A 21,089-nucleotide genomic window follows, 5' to 3' on the forward strand; every position below is an offset into this window, starting at 1 on the left:
AATAATCTCTCCCTACCACACTTCTACAGTAACAAGCATCTTAAAATATGCAGATGTCACAAAATCTGCAACTATATAATGTGCATCTATATAATGTTCTATAGTTTACAAAGTGATGTTACACTGTTAGCTCATTTAAGCGCCAATTTTTATTTTACCAAGAAGCAAAACTGAGTATGTTTCCTGATAGATACAGTGAAGTTCTTCCTCAAAAAGGAAGCCCATTAAGTCAAATAAGGCATATTCTGCCTCCTTGTTCTTTAATTTCTAAAGGCCTAACCCACTTGTCTCCTGACCTGCCTGGGTACAGCCAGACATGCCCAGCTTATAGCATATACTCCTTCACTTATTTGGACATGTTATTGCTTTCCCAGCCTTTTTGCAAGCACTTCCTCCCTTCCTTTGTTCTCCACTGCCTTTATTTAAGAAAGTTTTAAGCTTTTAGCCAATTGGGTTTAGCTTAGACTATGCGGTGCAGCTCCAGCCAAAGGAAGGACAAAAATGTTCCTCTCATTTGTTCCAGGTGCTCTCACAGCAATCAGGCTTAAGGGTAACACCATTCCACAGAAGTAAAATTGCCTTGCTGAGAATTTCTTTGTTGGAGTGACTGTTTTCTTTGCAGCACCAAACTTTTACTTCCAACATTTCCTGATGAAAATGAGTGTCTACTGTTCTAGGGCCCTTGATTAACAACAACAACAACAAAAAATTTACATTAATGCCACATTATGCCAGGAATTGCAAGATGCCTCAGATTGGTTTTTAAAATGTGCCTGCTAGAGCTGAACAGGTAAGATCATTTATTAAAGGATTTCAGGAGTTTTTTTTTGTTTTTTTTTTGTTTTTTTTAACCATTATGGACAACACTGTAGAGCAATGCTTCTCAAAGCACTAATGTGCACACTAATCATTAGGGATCTTGTCAGAATTCAAAACCTGACTCAGTGGCTGTGGAGTGGGGCCCGAGATGTAACAAGCTCCCAGGTGATGTTGATGCTGCTGTCGGCACCTGAGTAGCAAGGGTGTGCCCTATTTAAAGAATTAGCTCTAAATACCAATACGAAAACTTTACATCCCTGAATCTTCAATTACTCTTAAGGTGATACTACTACTAATCAGGCTTAACAGACGAGAAGACTAAGGCACTGAGAAGTGAACTTTCCCGAGATCACAGAGCTGAGATGTGGGAAACTTAGACTGACTGATTCTGCAGGGAACTTCCAGCTGCTTGCCTGCCAATATTATTTCAATTAATAGGTAACCAGAGTTCGAAGCCGGGTCCAGAGCTATCTTCGGTAACATTCTTCTGCGTCGAGTCCCTGCCCTGCTATAGTATGTGCCTAGGGTTAACACAAGGTTGTATGGCTGGGAAAAGAGGAAACAGAGCCTCTTTCTCAACATAACGGGGATGATGGAGAACTGGCGGCAACCGCCGGGATCCTCCGGCGTGCGCGACCCGGAACGCCGCAAACAACGCTCGGGGTAGCGGCAGGTTCTCAGGGTAGAACGCAGGGGGGCGTGAGGGGCGGGGCCTACGCTGAAAAAAGGTTCCGGGCGGGTCGTACCAACGCGCGCAGGGGAAGGGGTTTCCGAGGCCGGGGCCGTGTCGCTGCCTACACGCTCGGTGGCGAGGTGAAGAAACTCTTCCTCCAGCCTTCGGCTACCTGGTCGAGAGCCGAGGCACCAGGAGCTCTTGCTCCCCACGGCTGACTCCTAAAGACTCTTCCTCCGGCCCCCCGGTCGAGTGGGAGGCCCCGGAAATGGGGGCCGGGCGGTACCGCGCAGGCGGTGGGAAGAAGAGTGTCCGGTCGTTTACCAACTCCACTACGCCCCACACAGAGTCACCCGCTTATCTGACGCAGCCGTAGCCCTTACCAGCTCTTTGGGTGGCTTCTCCTGGGTTTTTCCAAACAGCCCCATGGCGAACTAAACTCGTCTTGCTCCTTCCGGCTTTCCGTTCCCCGCGCCCAGGCAGGTCACGGGCAGCCGCCTGGGCGGGGCCCCGCAGAGAGGAAGGGAGTCCCGACGCCCAGAGTAAGGAGCGGCAGCTCTGCGCATGCGCAGAACTGGGTGCGCGGAGACCAAAAAGACTGACATCATTGCGCATGTTCTGGGCGTGTCTACGTAGGGGAGACCACGGATTCATCTTTTTCCTTGAGATGTAGGAATGATTGCTCTGAAAGATACGAATTTGTTGACTACAACTGCTTTTCATACTTCATCTAAACCTAGATGTTGCATCAGAAGTCTGCATCTCCACGCAGACGTGTATAGTTTACATCACTTTCCCGACAGTTTCATCTTTGTCCAATAGGCACCTCACAGGTGACAAACCAAAAATAACCTCTTTTTCCTCCCGCCAAGCCATTCCTCCCCTCTGCATGCACCACCATCACCTGGTCACTAAACCCAAGGCATCGAGTTTAGTTTCCAGGTAATGGGAGGCGTCTATCCCCCGTTACCAAATCCCAGACATTCTAACTTTTCCATATGTCTTAATTTCAACCCTCTCCATCCCCACTGCGGTAGTTTTTGTTCAGGCCATCGCCCTTTCCAGCGTGGGCGATCCCTACCTGGCATTTGCGCTTGTGTGTGCCGTCCTACGCGCCACACCGACCGAAACAATCACACTCTCAAAGGAATCTGACTAAAGAGAACTAGACACATTTTAGCACGGACAATCCCTGATTAAGCCTATACGGTGAACTGATGGTTACTGTCATTACCTCATCCGATGATGGTGAAGGGACTATTTGTTACCTCAGCCCCATACTCCTGTCTCTGGTGGAATCATAAAATGGTTCGGCAGCTTTGAAAACATTTGACAATTTCTTAAAATGCTAAACAAAGCCAACTTTTTCATTCCTAGCTATTTACCCAAGAGGAAAAAAAGCATATGTTCTTACAAAAACTTGTACACAAATGCTCATAGCAGCTGTATTTGTAATAGCCGTAAACTGGAAACGAACCAAATGTCTATCAACAAGTGAATGGATAAACCAATTTTGATTGATCCATACGGAGGAATAGTACTGAGCAATAAAAAGAGTAAACTACTAATACATGCAACAGCATGGATGAATCTCAAAATAATTCTGCCAAGTGAAAGAAGCCAGAACCGTATGATTCCGTTTGTGTAACATTCTGGAAAATGCAAACCAATCTATAGTGACAGAAAGTACATTGGTGGCTGCTAGCAGACAGGAGTTGGGTCGGAAAGTGGCAAAGAGGGATTACAAAAGACACAAAGTTTAGGGGGATGATAGATAGTATCTTGATTGCGATGGTGGTTTCACAGATGTATACAATGTCAGAAGTTACCCAGTTGGACACTAAGTATGTGTAATTTATTTTATGTCTGTTATACTTCAATAAAGCTCTCTTTTAAAATAGCACTACATGAAAAAAGAAAAATAGCACTACATGTTCATTGTGAAAAGTTAAATCCCCATTCTCACTTCCTCAAGGGAAAAGTTCTCAAAGGATTCACACCAACTATTAAATATAAATAGTGTGAATCTCCTGAAACCTTTTCCTTTGGAAAATATACTTTTATTTTATTTATGTATTTGTTTTTGAGACAGGGTCTCACTTTGTCACCCAGGCTGAAGTGCAGTGGCAGGATCCTGGCTCACTGCAGCCTCCACCTCCCAGGCTCAAGCAATTCTCCCACCTCAGTCTCCTGAGTAGCTGGGTGCCAGCCACCACGCCCAGCTAATTTTTAAATTTTTTTGTAGAGTGAATTTCTGTGACTTGCTTCTTCATAACCCTTGTCCATTTTCCATTTAATTACCTCCCTCCCTCTCTTTCTTATTTCCTTCCTTCCTTCCATTTTAAAGGTAAAGGAGTTCTTTGAAAATGTGGAATGTTTTTAAGTCTCTTTCACCACACCCTTCTTCCTTTTCTTGAGAATAAACATAAGTCAGCAATTTTTTTCAAGTAGGAGAATAGTGGACTGCCAATTAGTCAACAGTATTTCTCAAATGCCTACTATATGTCAGGCATTCTGTAGGTTTCAGGAAAATGGCAGTGAGAAGAAAAGAATCTCCTACAATCTGATGAGAAGGACAATAGTATTAAACAATGGTTATAAACAAAATAGTATTACTACAAATGTGCAAACTTCTGACTATAAGAAGAACATGGTGATCAGTGACTCTTACCTGAGCAGGTGACAAATAAGCTGAGACCTGAAGAATGAGCTAGCAGAGAGAGGAAGAGTGTCCAGAGTAAAAGAAACAGCATGTGCCAAAGAGCCTTCCCAGTTTCTGGGTGGAGGTTTTAGGCTGCAGCCATTTCAGATCCTAAAGCTGCAGTTGTTCTAAAGCTGGCCATCAATGGCAGAGAGGCCTGGCAGGGTGTGGATGAAGGTTTGATTTGACACATGGCCTCTCAATGCCATACAGAGCTCATAGGTACTGACAGAGCCCTGCCAACACATCAGTGCAGTTCCTCTGCGCTGTGCATCTTCCTTCTGCACATTTTCTAGGCTCTATCCTTAGAGTAACATGTACTCTCTATTTGTGTCCTGATATTGCCTTTGCATTGGACAAAGCATTCCCTAGTTGTGGTTGGGGCTGAAGTCTGTCCTTCCTACATGGACCTCAGGAAGCAAGCCACAGATCCTCCCACCTGCTAAGACTCACACATCTGAGGGGGTGGGAAGAACTAAGTGAGCAGGCATTCTAGCTCTTTGCTCATGCCAAACACAGCAAGTGTTTAACAGGATCACACTCCCCTGCCATATGTTCACATAGACGTTTATTCACACACATTTTCAAAGGCTTCATGTGCATTCTCCTCCTGATCTCTGAAAAATATAAATAGATGTGTATCCTTGAGAGGTACTTCAATGCCTATGCTTTAAATCGTTCCCTGAATTTGAAACAAAAAATAGAAAGGACTGTTTTTCCTCCGCTTTCCCATTTTCCTTGCTCATTTTACTAAGATGTCCAATCTTAGGGAGCTTTCTGGCTCACAACTGTTCCCCATTTGCCAGGTAGATTGTTATGTGAAATGCTTTGGACAAGAAAATCATAACCCAATTCCTGGCAAGAATTTTGGCTGAATAAAGCCAAGATACACCTTGTTTTATACAACAGATGGACCCTGGAAATGTTAGATATAAATCAGTGTTTGGAAATTGAACTCCCTCCCATGACTTATATAATAACTTTGGAGTGGGTTTATCTTTGTTTCTGACTAAACATCAGGACTGAGGGACTCCCAACCAACAATTTATGACTTGAGATAAGGCAAAGACAGACCTTGAATCATCTCCTGTCCATTTCCAACTTTCCTCCACCAACTTTACAATAATCCTTGTGTTGATTTCCTAGGACTGCCATAACAAAATGCCACAAACTGGGTGGCTTGAAACAATAGACATGTGTTCTTTCAAAGTTCTGGAGACTAGAAGCCCAAAATCAAGGTGTCAGCAGGGCCATGCTCTCTCTGGCACTCTGAGTAGAAGTCTTCCTTGCCTCTTCCTACCTTCTGGTGATGGCTGTCAATCATCAGCATTCTTTGGCTTGCCACTGCATCACTCCAATCTGCCATGAACACATAACCTATGTTCTCACCATATGTCTCACTCCAGTCATATTGGATTAAGGGCCAATCCTAAATTCAGTACAATCTTATCTCAACTTACTGTTTACATCTGCAGTTATTATACCTTATTTTCAAATAAAGGTCACATTATGAGGTAGTAGAGGTTAGGACTTCAACATAATCTTAACAAGTCACAAGTCAACCTATTAACAACCCTCCCAGCCACACATGGGTGCCTCACTTTAAAGAAAAGGGAAGGTGATAAAGAGTGAGGGGAGAATGGTTAGTTGAATCCTTCTGAGATAAACAGACCTCTATCCTTGATGATTGGGAAGGGAAAGTAGATCTCTCAGGCTTGATCCTAGCTTGGAAGTTGCACCTTCCCCCAGGAGTCATAAAAACCACTGTGGTCGTCTCACATTGTCCTGTCGAGCACCATTTCTACCACTAAAGCTCGTCTCATGGAGGATTCACACACCTTATTTTCCCTACAGCAGAGAAAAAGCCTGGACTTTAATTTTAAAATTCAACTGGAATATTTAAACAATACTAAAGTCTCCAAAAACAGCATCAGAATTAGAAGAGTGGGCTGGGCGCAGTGGCTCATGCCTGTAATTCTAGCACTTTGGGAGGCCGAGGCTGGCAAATCGCAAGGTCAGGAGATCAAGACCCTCCTGGTTAACATGGTGAAATCCCATCTATACTAAAAATACAAAAAATTAGCTGGGCATGGTGACACATGCCTGTAGTCCCAGCTACTCGGGAGGCTGAGGCAGGAGGATCTCTTGAACTCAGGAGGCGGAGGTTGCAGTGAGCCGAGATTGCACCACTGCACTCCAGCCTGGGTGACAGAGCAAGACTCTGTCTCAAAAAAAAAAAAAAAAGAAGAAGAAGAAGAAGAGTAGCATATAACTCACACATTCAGTATTATAGTGAAGTGGATGAAAAACTCACTGCAAACAGAGAATTTTGGTAAAATAAAACCAGAATTATTATTATTATTTTTAAATTTTAAGACGGGGTTTCACCATGTTGGTCAGGCTGGTCTTGAGCTCCCGACCTCAGGTTGATCCACCCGCCTTGGCCTCCAAAGTGCTTGGATTACAGGCGTGAGCCACCACGCCTGGCTAGAATTATTTTATGTGCATGAAATTATCTCTTTTTAAAAAGTAAGAGAAACAAGGAATGTCTGCCAGTAATAGGAACCCAGAATCTTGCTTGCATCATTTTTTGATGTGATAAAGCCTATAGTCAGTAAAATACACAGATCTTAAGTGTACAACATGATTAATTTTTACATATGTGTGTAAAAGCACTATGTAGATAAATATTTAAAACATTTTCTAAATCTAAACTGGCTCCTTCATGCCCATTCTCAGGCAGTACCCTCAAAAGATAACCATTATTCTGATTTCTACCTCCATAGATTAGTGTTGTTTGTTCTTGAATGTCATGATAAAGAAATAAAATAGTATGCTTGGTTTTAATGTTTGGGCAGGGGAACAAGAGGCCAGGCTTTGGGCTGGGCAAAATGGTGAGGCAAAATTGAGATGCCCTAAAGCTAGGAGCTTTAAAGACCTCATTCTCAGTGAAAAGACAGGCCAAGGAAAAATGAAACATCTATCTGCCAACAAAGGGAGTCAACCAGAAAATGTTTGTTTTAGACTGTAGCTCTGATGAAAAAATAAAAATAGAGGTTTCCTTGAGAAACCACAATCATAAGGCTGCCCTCCTATAAGTCTAAATTTATTCTACTTTCATAGTATTGAAAATCCCAAGCCTAGATATAAATTTAAACTGTTTCTAGGTTGATAACATTGTGGGGATCTGGCAGAAGCAGTACAGACTTTTTTTGAATGAGCATACCCCAAATCCAGACACTAGTATTCCTACAAATTATGACCAACAAAAATTACCAAATATATAAGGAAACCAACATTAATGGCCAGGAGTAAATTTTAAAAGCATCACATTTATGTTCCAAAGTACTTCAGATATTAGAATTCTCAACTGTAGAATGTAAAATATTATGCTTAAAATGTTCACAGAAATAAAAGAGAGACTTGAAAGAAACAAGAGAGCATTAAAAATGACCAAGTAAAATAAAATAAAACAAAAAGAAAAAATAAAAATAGGTATAATTAAAAATAAAAGAATTTCTAGACGTGAAAAATATAGTAATTGAAATAAGAAACTTAGTCACTTAATAAACCTCAAGGAATAAATTAGGCAACAGATTACACATAAGTCAAGAAAGAATAAGTAAATCAGAAGATAGATCTGAATTATTCAAAATAATTATAATGCCTCAAGACATGAAGACATGAATATATAAGAAAGAAGATGAGATACAAATGTTAGAATATGGGTATCAATTATATGTTTTTTTTTAAAGTTACTTTTTTTATTTTTTTATTTTTTTTAATTAATTTTATTGCATTTTAGGTTTTGGGGTACATGTGAAGAACATGCAAGATTGTTGCATAGGTACACACGTGGCAGTGAGATTTGCTGCCTTCCTCCCCATCAATTATATGTTTAATTGAAGTTCCAAAAAGATTGAAATGAGAAACTGGAAGAGACAAGATTTTGAAAAGATAATGGCTAAGAATTTCCCCAAATTTATAAGATCTTGAAGATTCAGGAAGCAATCATACATTACTTAATGACGGGGATATGTTCTGAGAAATGCATTGTTAGGTGATTTCATCATTGTGCAAACATCATAGAGTGTACTTACACAAACCTAGATGGTATAGCCTACTAGATACCTAGGCTATATGATATAACCTGTTGCTACTAAGCTAAAAACATATATGACATGTTACTGCTGAATACTGTAGGCAATTGAAACACAATGGTAGGTATTTGTGTATCTAAACATAGAAAAGGTACAGGAAAATCTATATGATATTATAATCTTATGGGACCACTGTTGCCTGAAAGGTTGTCCTACAGTGCGTAACTGTACATAAGTCCTGGGCAGATTAAATACAAACAGCTACACGTTGCAGTGGCAGTGCAGAACATCAAAGACACCGAAATTTTAAAAGCAAAGAGATAAAAGATGGATACATAAAAGAAGACAACACACACTGTCAAAATTCTACTCAATAGCAGCAATGAAAGCTAAAAGAAAGTGAAAGAACATCTTCAAATTACTGAGGGGGAAAAATCCCCAAAGATCTAAAAATCAAAACAATTGAACTCACGGAGATAAAGAGCAGAAGGATGGTGACCAGAGGCTGGGAAAAGTAGTAGGGGGCTTAGGGGAGATGGGGATGGTTAATAGGTACAAAAAATATTAGAAAGAATGAATAAGACCTAGTATTTGATAGCACAACAGGGTGACTACAGTCAATAGTAATTTAATTTTACATTTGAAAACAACTAAGAAAGTATAATTGGATTGTTTGTAACACAAAGGATAAACGCTTGAGAGAATGGATACCCTTTTCTAGGAGGTGATTATCATACATTGCATGTGCCCCATAACTATATATACCTACTATGTACCCACAATAATTAAAAATCAAAAGTTTTTTAAATCGCCAAAATAATAACTTATACTCATGGCCTGCTAAATTATCACCACATGTGAAAGTAAAATAAAGACGTATTTAATGGGGATAAAAACCTAACAACAGACACAAAAACCCCACAAACCAACAGATCAACACTAAACAAAATTCTTAAGAACACACATGAGAAATAATAACCATGATCTCAGAAGAAAGGCGTTACATATAAGAGAAAATCATGACCATTTAGTTAACTTGTGGTTAATCTTTAAAAAGTTGATTATATAAAAAAATATCTAATTTGGCAAGTTCAAAGGGATAAAAGTAAAACATTTTACAACTATCATATGAAGAAATAGATGAGAAATCATTGAAGTTAAAATGATTCTGGACTCTTTTTTAGAGGAGGTAAAGACATTGACTAATTTAGATTTTAAGTAAGTTCGTTGGAATTTTAAGGATAGCTGCTAAAATAAAAGCAGTACTTTCAAATGGTAGAGAAAAAATGGAATTAAGAATATTACTCAAAATAAAATAGGAAGGAGGATACAGAAAAATGGAAAACAAAAGACAATTTCAGAATTTACGTTAAATTAAAGATACATTTGTATTCATAATAAAATGGACTAAATTCTCCAGTAAAAAAGAGATATTTTCAAACTAGATTTTTTTTTACATCTAGTTTTAAGCTATTTAAAAGAGACACACATACAACATAGGATACAGCAAGACTAGAAGTAAAAAAGTAAGAAAGACATGAAAAAACATATTTACCGGGCAAATACTAACCAAAATAAAACTGTTATAGCTACATTATTATCAGATAACATAGAGTTTCAGGCAAAACAACTTTTTAGAGATAAAAACATTTATTACATAATGATAAATTTTTCAATTTACCCAGATGTTAATCAGGTAGTCTCAAAAAAAGCAAAGCAAAAACCAACAGAATTTCAAGGAGGAATATAAACACACTTTATTAGTCTTTTCAGGCTGCCACAGCAAAATATCAAAGACTGAATGGCTTAAACAACAAGAATTTATTTTCTCACAATTCTGAAGGATGGAAGAACCAGATCAAGCAAGGTTCTAGCAATATGGTTCTTGGTATGAGCTCTCTTCCTGGTTTGCAGATGACGACCTTCTCACTGTGACCTCACGTGGCCTCATCTCTGTGTACCCACAAAGGGAGACAGAAAGAGAGATCTGTGGGAATCTCTTCCTCTTTTTATAAGGGCAACATCAGCTCTATCAGATTAGGGGTTCATCTCTCTGATTTCATTTAAACTTAATTACCTCTCTAAAGGCCCTATCTGCAAATAGAGTTGCATTAGGGGTTAAGACTTAAACATCTGAATTTTAGGGAAATACAATTCAGTTCATAACACCCACCATCATGAAGGGAAATTTTAGGAGTTTTCTTTCATTAATTAATAGCTCAAGAAGACAAACATTTGATACAGACAGAGAAGACATGAAAACAAGATATGCTTGATTAAATTGTCACATTTTGACCACATCAAATAAATAAGTTACCACATATGGAATGTTTATAAAAATTGACTACGTACTAGAATATAAAGAAACTGAAGAAATCACTCTAATACACATCACATTTCATGACTAATTGGGTTAGAATTCAATGACAAAAAAGAAATAAAAACATAGTTTGTAAATGTAAGAACATATTTTCAGATAACTCAAAAGTCAAAGAAATAATAATGGAAACTGGGGAGTCTGGATTTCCACCGCATCTGATAGTAACAAGACAACCCTGGAGTGGTGTCAGAGAGGGCTAGTGGAGACCCAGAACTTTCACTATGACCCAGTGATAATGAGATCGCCCCTACCACTAGTCTTCTGAAAATGTGTAAAAAACTGGAGCTTCCACCCCAGCCCAGGATTAAAAAGGAAGCTCTCCTAGATCTCACTGGAACTAAGCAGGGAACTTGGACTTCTACATCTGCCTAGAAGTAAGAAGGTGGCTCCCTGACTTTTCCTACCAAAGCGGCATCAGAGAAAGCCAGCAGAAACCGAAGTTTGAATACAATGCAGAATCTCAGGGCATAATATGAAAATGTCCAGATTTCAAATGAAAATCACTCATCATACCAAGAACCAGGAAGATTTCAAACTCACTGAAAACAGACAATCAATAGATGCTTTACTGGACGGAATAATGTCCCCCAAAAATTCATGTTCATCCAGAACCTATGAATGTGATCTTATCTGGAAATAGGGTCTTTGCAGCTAAATCAAGTTAAGATGTCATACAGGGCCAGGAGTGATGGCTCACAGCTATAATCCCAGCATTTTGGGAGGCTGAGGCAGGTGGATCATCTGAGGTCAGGAGTTTGAGACCAGCCTGGCCAACATAATGAATCCCTGTCTCTACTACAAATACAAAAATTAGCAATGCGTGATGGCACAGGCCTGTAATCCCAGCTACTCAGGAGACTGAGGCACAAGAATCTCTTGAACCTGAGAGGCGGAGGTTGCAGTGAGCTGAGACCACACCACTGCACTCCAGCCTGGACAACAGAGCTGTCAAAAAAACAAAAAAAAAGTGTTATACGGGACTAGAATAGGTCCTAAATCCAATATGACTGGTGACTTTATATGGGAAATTTGGATACACACATACAGGGAAGAAAGCCCTGTGGAGACAGAGGCACAGGCAGCCTGGACAGGACTAGCTCCTGCCTCTCTGATGGCCTGTTTAGGCGCATTTCATACATCACTGCAGCCTCCCCAGGCCGAGGGAGGCTTAAATAAATTAAAAAAAAAAAAAAAAAAAAAAAGAGAGAGACAGAGGCAGAAACTGGAGGGATGTATCTAAATGCCAAAGAACACCAAAGGATTATCTGCAACCACCAGAAGCTAGACCAGGCAAGGAAGGATTCTTCCCTAGCACCTTCAGAGGGAATATGACCATGCCAACATTTTATTTTCAGACTTCTAGCCTCAATAACCATGAGAGAATAAATTGCTGATATTTTAAGCCATCCAGTTTATAGTAATTTCTTACTAATATAGATGACAAGACCTAGATGACAGAGATGTTAGAATTATCTAATAAAGATTTTTAAAATTCATTTTAATTGACAAATAAAAAGTGTATATATTTATGTGTATAACATATTTTGAAATATGTATATATTGTGGAATGGTTAAATTGAGCTAATTAATATATGCATTACCTCATATATATCATTTTTGTTTGTGCCAGGAACACCTAAAATCTACTCTCTTAGTAATTTTCAAGTGTATCATGTGTTATTATTAATTTATAGTCAACTTATTATCCAATAGATCTCTTTAGCTTATTCCTCTTGTATAGCTAAAATTTTGGATCCTTTAGCCAACATCTCCTCATCATTTTCCCCACACCCCAAATCCCTAGTAACTATCATTCTATTATCTGCTTCTAGGAATTTGATGTGTTTTCAGATTCCACATATAGGTGAGGTTATGCAGTAATTCTATGTGCCTGACTTATTGCACTTAACATTATGTTAAGTGCAATAAGTCAGGCACATAGAATTCTGACAACAGTTCATCTATGTTGTCAGAAATGACAGGATTTCCTTCTTTTGTTTTTAGGAAATGGGGTAACTATGTTGCTCAGGCTGGTCTCAAACTCCTGGCCTCAAGCTATCCCTCAAAGTCAGCCTCCCAGAGTGCTGGGATTATAGGTATGAGCCACTGCACCTGGCTTCCTTCTTTTTTTTTTTTTTTAAGGTTAAATAGTATTCCATTGTGTATATATGCAATATTTTCTTTATCCATTCATCTGTTGGTGGACACTTAGGTTGATTACATATCTTGGCTATTGTGAAATGCTGCAATGAACATGAGAGTGCAGATATCTCTCTGATATGCTGATTTCATTTTCTTTGGAGATATATCAAATAATGGATTGCTGGGTCAATAGTAGATCTATTTTATTTTCACCCAGGCTGGAGTGCAGTGGCATGATCTCGGCTCACAGCAATCTCTGCCTCCCAGGTTCAAGCAATTCTCCTGCCTTAGCCTCCCTAGTATAGCTAGGACTATACTAGGGAGTGCACCACCACACATTCAGCTTTTTTTTTTTTTTTTTTTTTTTTTTTTTGAGCAGAGATAGGGTTTCACCATGTTGGCCAGGATGATCTCAAATTTCTGACCTCAGGTAATTGACCTGCCTTAGCATCCCAAGGTGCTGGGATTATAGGCATGAGCCACTGCACCCAGCCAATAGTAGATCTATTTTTAATTATTGAGTAACCTCTATACTGTTTTCCATATGACTGTACTTTAACAAAGGTGTAAACAGCTATAATTTAAAAAATGCTTCAATAAGCAATTTAAAATATGCTTAAAACAAATGAAAAAAATACAAACTCTCAGTAATGAAAGGGAATATATAAAGAAGAGCCAAATGTACATTTTAGAATTGAAAAATACAATAACCAAGATAAAAAGCTTAGTGGATGGGCTCAACAGTATATTGGAAAAGACAGAAGAGAAAATCAGTGAAGTAGAACATAGAACAATAGAAATTACCTGCCAGGTGTGGTGGCTCATGCCTGTAATCCCAACACTTTGGGAGGCCAGGGTGGGTGGATCACTTGAGGTCAAGAGTTCAAGACTAGCCTGGCCAACATGGTGAAACCTTGTCTCTACTAAAAATTTTTTTAAAATATAGCTGGGCATGGTGGCAGGTGACTGTAATCTCAGCTACTCAGAAGGTTGAGGCAAGAGAATCACTTGAACCCAGGAGGTGGGTTGGGGGAGGCAGGGGTTGCAGTGAGCCAAGATTATGCTACTGCACTCCAGCTTGGGTGACAGAGTGAGACTTCGTCTCAAAAAAAAAAAAAAAAAAAAAAAAGGAAGAAAGAAAGAAAAGAAATCACTCAATCTGACCAACAAAAATAAAATGGACTGGAAAAAAAAAGAAACCAGAACAGAGCCTCAGCAACCTGTGGGACTATAACAAAAGATATAGCATTTATATAATCAGAAAACTGGAAGAAGAAAAGAAAGAGGGAGGGCTAAAAAGTACTTGACGCAGCAAGAGAAAAACAACACCTTACCTCTGCAGAAAAAAAAACAATTCAAGTGACAGTGGATTTCTCATCAGAAACCATAAAGGACAGCAGGAAGGGATACAATATTTTTTCAGAACTAGAAGAAAAGGACTGTCACCCCAGAATCCTGTATCCAAAGAAAATATTATTCAGGAATGAAAGGTGTGGTGGTTAATTTTGGTGCCAAACTCAACTATGTTAGGGGATACCTGCATAGGTGATAAGGCATTATTTCTGGGTGTATCTGTGAGGATGTTTCTGGAAGAGATTGACATATGAATCAGTGCACTGAGTGGGGAAAATCTGCCCTCAATGTGGGCAAGCACCATCCAATCGATTGGGGGCCTTGATGGAAGAAAAAGGCAGAGGAAAGGTGAAATCACTCTTTCTGTCTCCTGGAGCTGAGACCCCTTTTTCTCCTGTCTTTGGACATAGAACTCCAGGGTCTCCAGCCTTTGGACTTCAGGACCTTCCACCAGTGGCTCCCTGGGTTCTCAGGCCTGTGGCCTTGAGCTGAGCGTTATACCATCAGCTTCCTTTGTTCTGAGGTTTTCAGATTTTTGACTGAGTCATGCCACCAGCTTTCCTTGGTTTCCAGCTTGCAAACGGCCTATCATGGGATTTCTCAGACTCCATAATCACATGAGCCAATTTTCCTATAAATCTCTCATCCATGTATGTATGTATGTACATATGTGTGTGTGTGTATATGTGTATCAGTCGATCAGTTTACTTCCTACTGATTCCATTGCTATGGAGAACACTGATGGGAAATCAAGACATTCTCAGATAAAAGTAAACTAAGAGAATTTGTCACCAGAAGACTACCCTAAAAGAATGGGTAGTCTCTAAACAGAAAGTTCTCTAAACAGAAAAGAAATGATAAAAGAAGGAACCCAGTAACCCTAGAAAGGAAGAAAGAACACATCAGGTGAAAATATGGATAAATATTAATACTATAGGGTTTTTTTCTCCTTTCAAATTTTCTAAGATGCATTTGACGGATGAAGCAAAATGTTAACACTGCCTACCTAATGTGGTTCTAAAAGCACATAAAGGAGATAGTTAAGATAATTATATTGTAAATGGAGAAGAAAGGGGGACTTAAGGGAGGTAAGGTTTCTATATGTCATTCAAACTGGTAAAATGATGGCACCAGTAGACTGTAATAAATTTTGTATATATAATGTAACACCTACAGCAACTACTAAAAAGCATATACAAAGCTATACACACAAAAATATCATAGACATTAACCATCAGGGAAATGCAATCAAAACCACAACGAGATCCACTTCGTACACTAGGATTCTATAATAATTTTTGAAAAGACAGATAATACCAAGTGTTTGCAAGGACCAGGAGAAACTGGAACCTTCATATACTGCTGGCAAGAAGGTAAAATATTGCAGAAATATTGGAAAACAGTGTGGCAGTTCCTCAAAATGTTAAACATAGAGAATGCCATATGATCCAGGAATTCCACACTAGGTACATACTGCCAAGAAATTTAAATATATGCTCACACAAAAACTTGTATACAGGTATTCATAGTTGTATTATTTGAAGTAGCCAAAAAGTGCAAGCAACACAAATGTCCACCAACTGATGAGTGGATAAATAAAATGTTGTCTATCCATATAATGGAATATTAATCATAAAAAGAAATGAAGTACTAATTCAAGCTGCAACGTGGATGAAAAGTTGAAAACATTACACTCAGTGAAAGAAACCAGACCCAAGTGATAACATAGTATATGACTGCATTTATGTGAAGTAGCTAGAATAGATACCACAGAAAGAGAAAGCAGATTAATGGTTTCCATGGCCTAGGGGGAAGGCAGATGTGTTGTAACTGCAAAGATATGTGGTTTCTTTTGAAGGATGGTGAAAATGTTCTGGAATTAAATAGTGGTAATGATTGCACAACCTTGTGAATATACTAAAAGTCATTACATTGTATGCTTTAAATGGGTGAATGTACGGTATATGAATTATTTCTCAAAATCTATTATAAAACCCTATAGATATGTCAAGATGGAATTCTAAAAAATGTTCAAGTAACACACAAGAAGGCAGAGAAAGAAAACAACGAGGACAAATGGGAAACAAAACATAAAAGGCATATTTAGTCCTAACATGTTGATAATTACATTAATTGTAAATGGTCTAAATATAACAATAAAAGAGATTGGCAGAGTGGGTTTAAAAACATGACCCAATTATATATCATATACAATAAACTCACTTCAAATATAATGATATGGAAAGTCTGAAAGTAAGAGGATGAAAAAAAACTTTATCATGTAAACATTAATCAAAGAAAAGTAGAGTGGCTTTTTTTTTTTTTTTTTTTTTGAGATGGAGTCTCACTCTCTTACCCAGGCTGGAGTGTAGTGGTGCAATTTCGGCTCACTGAAACCTCTACCTCCCAGGTTCAAGCGATTCTCTTGCCTCAACCTCCCATTGAGGCAAGATTACAGATGCCTGCCATCACGCCTGGCTAATTTTTATATTTTTAGTAGAGACAAGGTTTCACTATGTTGGCTACGTTGGTCTTGAACTCCTGACCTCAAGTGATCCACCTGCCTCGGCAATCCCAAAGTGCTGGGATGACAGGTGAGTGGCCATATTAATATCACATAAAGTAGACCTTAGAAGAAAGAAACTCACCAGAGACAAAGAGACACACATATCATGATAAAAGTGTCAGTGCACCAAGAAGATACACCAATCCTAAATGTGCATACACCAATAATAGAACTGCAAAATATGTGAAGTAAAATTGATAGAACTGAAATGAAGAAATATACAGATTCATAATTGTAGTTGGTCACTTCAACACCCTTCTCTCAACAATTGATAGAACAACTAGACAGAAAATACACAAGGATATAGAAGAACATCATCAACCAACAGGATCAAACTGAAATTTATAGGACACTCTACCCAACAACTAAAGAATACACATTCTTTTCAAATGCCCATGGAACATCAAGATAGACCCTGTCCTGGACCATGAAACAAACCTCCAGAAATTTAAAAGAATTGAAATCATACTGAGTATGTTATTCAACCACAGTGCAATTAAACTAGAAATCAATAACAGAAAAATCTCCCTCAAAACCTGGAAACTAAACAATACACTTCTAAATAATCAGTGGCTCAAAGAGAAGCCCCAAGGGAAATTTTAAAAGACACTCAACTGAATGAAAATAAAAATATCACATATCAATGTTTGTGTGGTACAGCTAAAGCTGTGCTGAGAGGGAAATGTATAGTAATAAATTCATACATTAGAAAACAGGAAAAGTTTCAGATCAGTAATCTAAGTTTACACTTCAAGAACATAAAAAGTTAATAGCAAAATAAACCCAAAACAAGCAGAAGGAAAGAGAGAAAAGAGCAGAAATCAATAAAATTGAAAACAGAAAAGCAACAGAGAACATTAATGAAACAAAAGAGCTTGTTCTTTGAAAAGACAAACAAAATTGACAAACCTCTAGAAAAGACTGACAAAGAATAAGAGAAAGGACATAAATGACCAATATCAGGAATTAAATAAAATATCACTACAGATTCTGCAGGCATGAAAGGAATACTAAAGGATGAAATGGACTTATTTCCCCCAAACACAAACTATCACAACTACCCAATATGAAATATGTAATATAATAGATGATAATACAATAGATAATATTTAATAAGAAAATGGAATTCATAATTTTTAAACTCCCGAAAAGAAATCTCTAGGCCCAGATGGTTATAATGGAGAAGTCTACCAATGTTTAAAGAAGAATTAACACCAATTATACAAAATCTCTTCCAGAAAATAGAAAATTGAGCCTTTCCCAATTCATTTTATGAAGTTACTATTACTCTTATATCAAAACTAGATACAGAAAACAGTAAAAAATAAGTAAATTACAGACTAAAATCCCTTGTGATAGAGACATAAAAATTAACAAAATATAGCAAATAGAATTCAGCAATGTAGAAAAAGAGTTATACACCATGAACAAGTGGAGTTTATTTCAGGGATACAAAGCTATCTATATAGATATAGATATAGATATAGTCCCAAATTTTGGCTTCAAGTGATCTTCCCATCTTAGCCTCCCCAAAATGCTGGAATTACAGGTGTGAGCCACTGCACCCAGCCTATTTTTTTTAAATAAGTGTAAGCCACCTTATTCTTGGACTAAAGGGGAAATATTACATGACTGTATCAATTGATTCTGAAAAAGCATTTGACAAAATTTAATACCTATTTGTAATTAAAACAAAACAAAAATCTCAGAAAAATGAAACAGAGGGGAGCTTTCTCAACTTGATGAACATTGTCTGCAAAAAGCACAGCTAACATTAAACTTAATAGTGAAACACTGAAAGTTCTCCCATAGGACTAGGATATTCACTACAACCACTGAACATAGTGCTGGAAGATCTAACTACTGCGATAGGATAAGAAAAGGAAGTAAAAACAAACCAACCAGAAAGAAAGAAATTAAACTTTTGTTGTTTGAAGACAATATGATTGTCTTTGTAGAAATCCCCAGACATCTACCCAAAACTCCTAGAACTAAAGATGAGTTCTGTAAGGTTGCAGAATAAAAATAAATTTACAAAAATAATTTTATATGTCATTCTATATAATAGCAATGGCTACATGAACATCAAAATTTAAAATATATACCATTTACAGTCACTCAAAAATGACATACTTAGGTCTAAATCTAACAAAACAGGTAGAAGACTTGTATGCTAAAAAAACCTACAACACTAATGAAAGAAATCAGTGATCTAAATAAAATGGAGACACATACTATGTTAATGGACTGGAAAATGCAACATAGTAAAGATGTCTGTTATCCCCACATGGACATATATAGGTTTAACACAATTTCTACCAATATAAGTCAGTTAAAAAAATATATTTCTATACACAAGTAATAATTAAAAAGGAAATGTATAAAACATTATCATTTGCAATATCATGAAAAAATCAAATTCCTAAGAATAAATTGAAAGAAAGATATGCAAGACTTCTTTACAGGCAACCACAAAATACTGGTGATAGAAATTAAAGATCTAAAAACACGAAGAAATATACCACATTCAAAGACTGGAAGACTCAATATGGTAAAGATAGCAATTCAGCCCAAAAATGATCTACAGATTTAATGCAATCCCAGTTAAAATCCCAGAAGGGCTTTTGGTAGTGAGTTTTGATAAGCTAATTCACAAATTTTATGTAGAAATGCAAAATACTAAAGTCAGAAGATTTATGCTACCTGATATCAATGGTATTTTTAAATTCTGAAAATTAAAATTCAACTGTTATTGTGAAATTATTAAAGAGAACAATAGAACAGAATAGAGAATCCAGTAGCAGAAATATGCATAAACACTGTCAATTGATTTACAATAAATACCACCACAATTTAGTGGAAGACATGATATTCTTTATTTTATTTATTTATTTATTTATTTATTTTTTGAGATGGAGTGTTGCTCTGTTGCCCAGGCTGGAGTGCAGTGTGGTGATCTCGGCTCACTGCAACCTCTGCCTCCGGGTTCAAGCAATTCTCCTGTCTCCGCCTCCTGAGTAGCTGGAATTACAGGCCCGTGCCACCACGCCTGGCTAATTTTTGTCTTTTTAGTAGAGACGGGGTTTCATGATGTTGCCAGGCTGGTCTCAAATTCCTGACCTCAGGTGATCCACCTGCCTCGGCCTTTCAAACTGCCGGGATTACAGGTGTGAGCCACTGCACCCAGCCATTAAGTTTTGTTAGGTCTATTTAGATATCCAAGAAGAAAAAAGTGAACTTTAATCTCTACCTCATATCACACACAAAATAAATCTGAGATTGATTGCAAACTGAAATGAGACAGGTAAAAAGACAAAGCATCAAAAAACAGGAAAATATTTTCATGACCTCAGGTAAGCAAAGGTGACTTAAGCAGAGCACGAATTTTAATTAACTACAAAAAAAAAATTGATGCTGGGCACAGTGGGTCACGCCTGTAATCCCAGCCCTTTGGGCAGCCAAGGTGGGTGGATCACCTGAGGTCAGCAGTTTGAGACCAGCCTGGCCAACATGGTGAAACCCCATCTCTACTAAAAATACAAAAATTAGCTGGGCATGGTGGTGGGCACCTGTTATCCCAGCTTCTTGGGAGGCTGAGGCAGGAGAGTTGTTTGAACCCAGGAGGTGGAGGTTGCAGTGAGCCAAGATTGCACCATTGCACTCCAGCTGGTGACAAGAGTGAAACTCCATCTCAAAAGAAAAATTTGTTAAATTGGATTTATAAACATTAAGAACTTCTATTCATTAGAAGACACCATTAAGAGAGTAGAAAACGTCTGGATGCGGTGGTTCATGCCTGTAATCCCAGCACATTGGGAGGCCAAGGTAGGTGGATCACTTGAGGTCAGAAGTTCAAGACCAGCCTGGCCAACATGGTGAAACCCCATCTCTGTTGAAAATACAAAAATTAGCTGGTGTGGTGGTGCACACCTATAGTTCCAGCATTTTGGGAGGCTGTGGCAGGAAAATCACTTGAACCCAGGAGGTGAAGGTTGCAGTGAGCAAAGATCACACCATTGCACTCAAGCCTGGGAAACAGAGCAAGACTCCATATCAAAAAAAAAAAAAAAGAAGCCACAAACTGTTAACATATTTCCAACAGAATACTCATATCAAGAATACATATAGAACTCTTGCAAATTAATAACTCCTCATAATTTTTAAATAAGCAAAATACTTAAGTAGGCACTTCATAAAATAAGATATTGAAAGTGCCAATAACAGTATGAAAGAATGACCAACATCATATTCATCAGAGAAATAAATAAAAACCATACTGAAATACCATGGAAAGCACTGACAATATCAAATGTTGGAAAATGACATGGAGCAACAGGGACTCATACACTGCTGGC

The 21,089-nt window shown here is 38.1% G+C and overlaps 1 protein-coding gene across 3 annotated transcripts in view; it reads right to left on the bottom strand.

Annotated features, from left to right (window-relative positions):
- Positions 1-21,089, bottom strand: part of LOC116526889 (E3 ubiquitin-protein ligase RNF103) — a 115,297-nt gene that overhangs the window by 51,230 nt on the left and 42,978 nt on the right. Inside the window, exon 1 of one of the 3 annotated variants that reach the window (XM_032243604.1) lies at positions 1,876-2,063. The exons of 1 other annotated variant lie outside the window; for it this stretch is intronic. In XM_032243604.1, the coding sequence (XP_032099495.1) occupies positions 1,876-1,920 (45 nt within the window). In that variant the 5' untranslated portion in view covers positions 1,921-2,063. Of the gene's footprint in view, positions 1-1,875; positions 2,064-10,095; positions 10,247-21,089 lie in introns of those variants that run through there. One more of the 3 variants, XM_032243606.1, reaches the window with a different exon arrangement.

Source organism: Sapajus apella, unplaced genomic scaffold, assembly GCF_009761245.1.
Source record: "Sapajus apella isolate SASKATOON/1434 unplaced genomic scaffold, GSC_monkey_1.0 scaffold52, whole genome shotgun sequence".
NCBI lineage: Eukaryota > Metazoa > Chordata > Mammalia > Primates > Cebidae > Sapajus > Sapajus apella.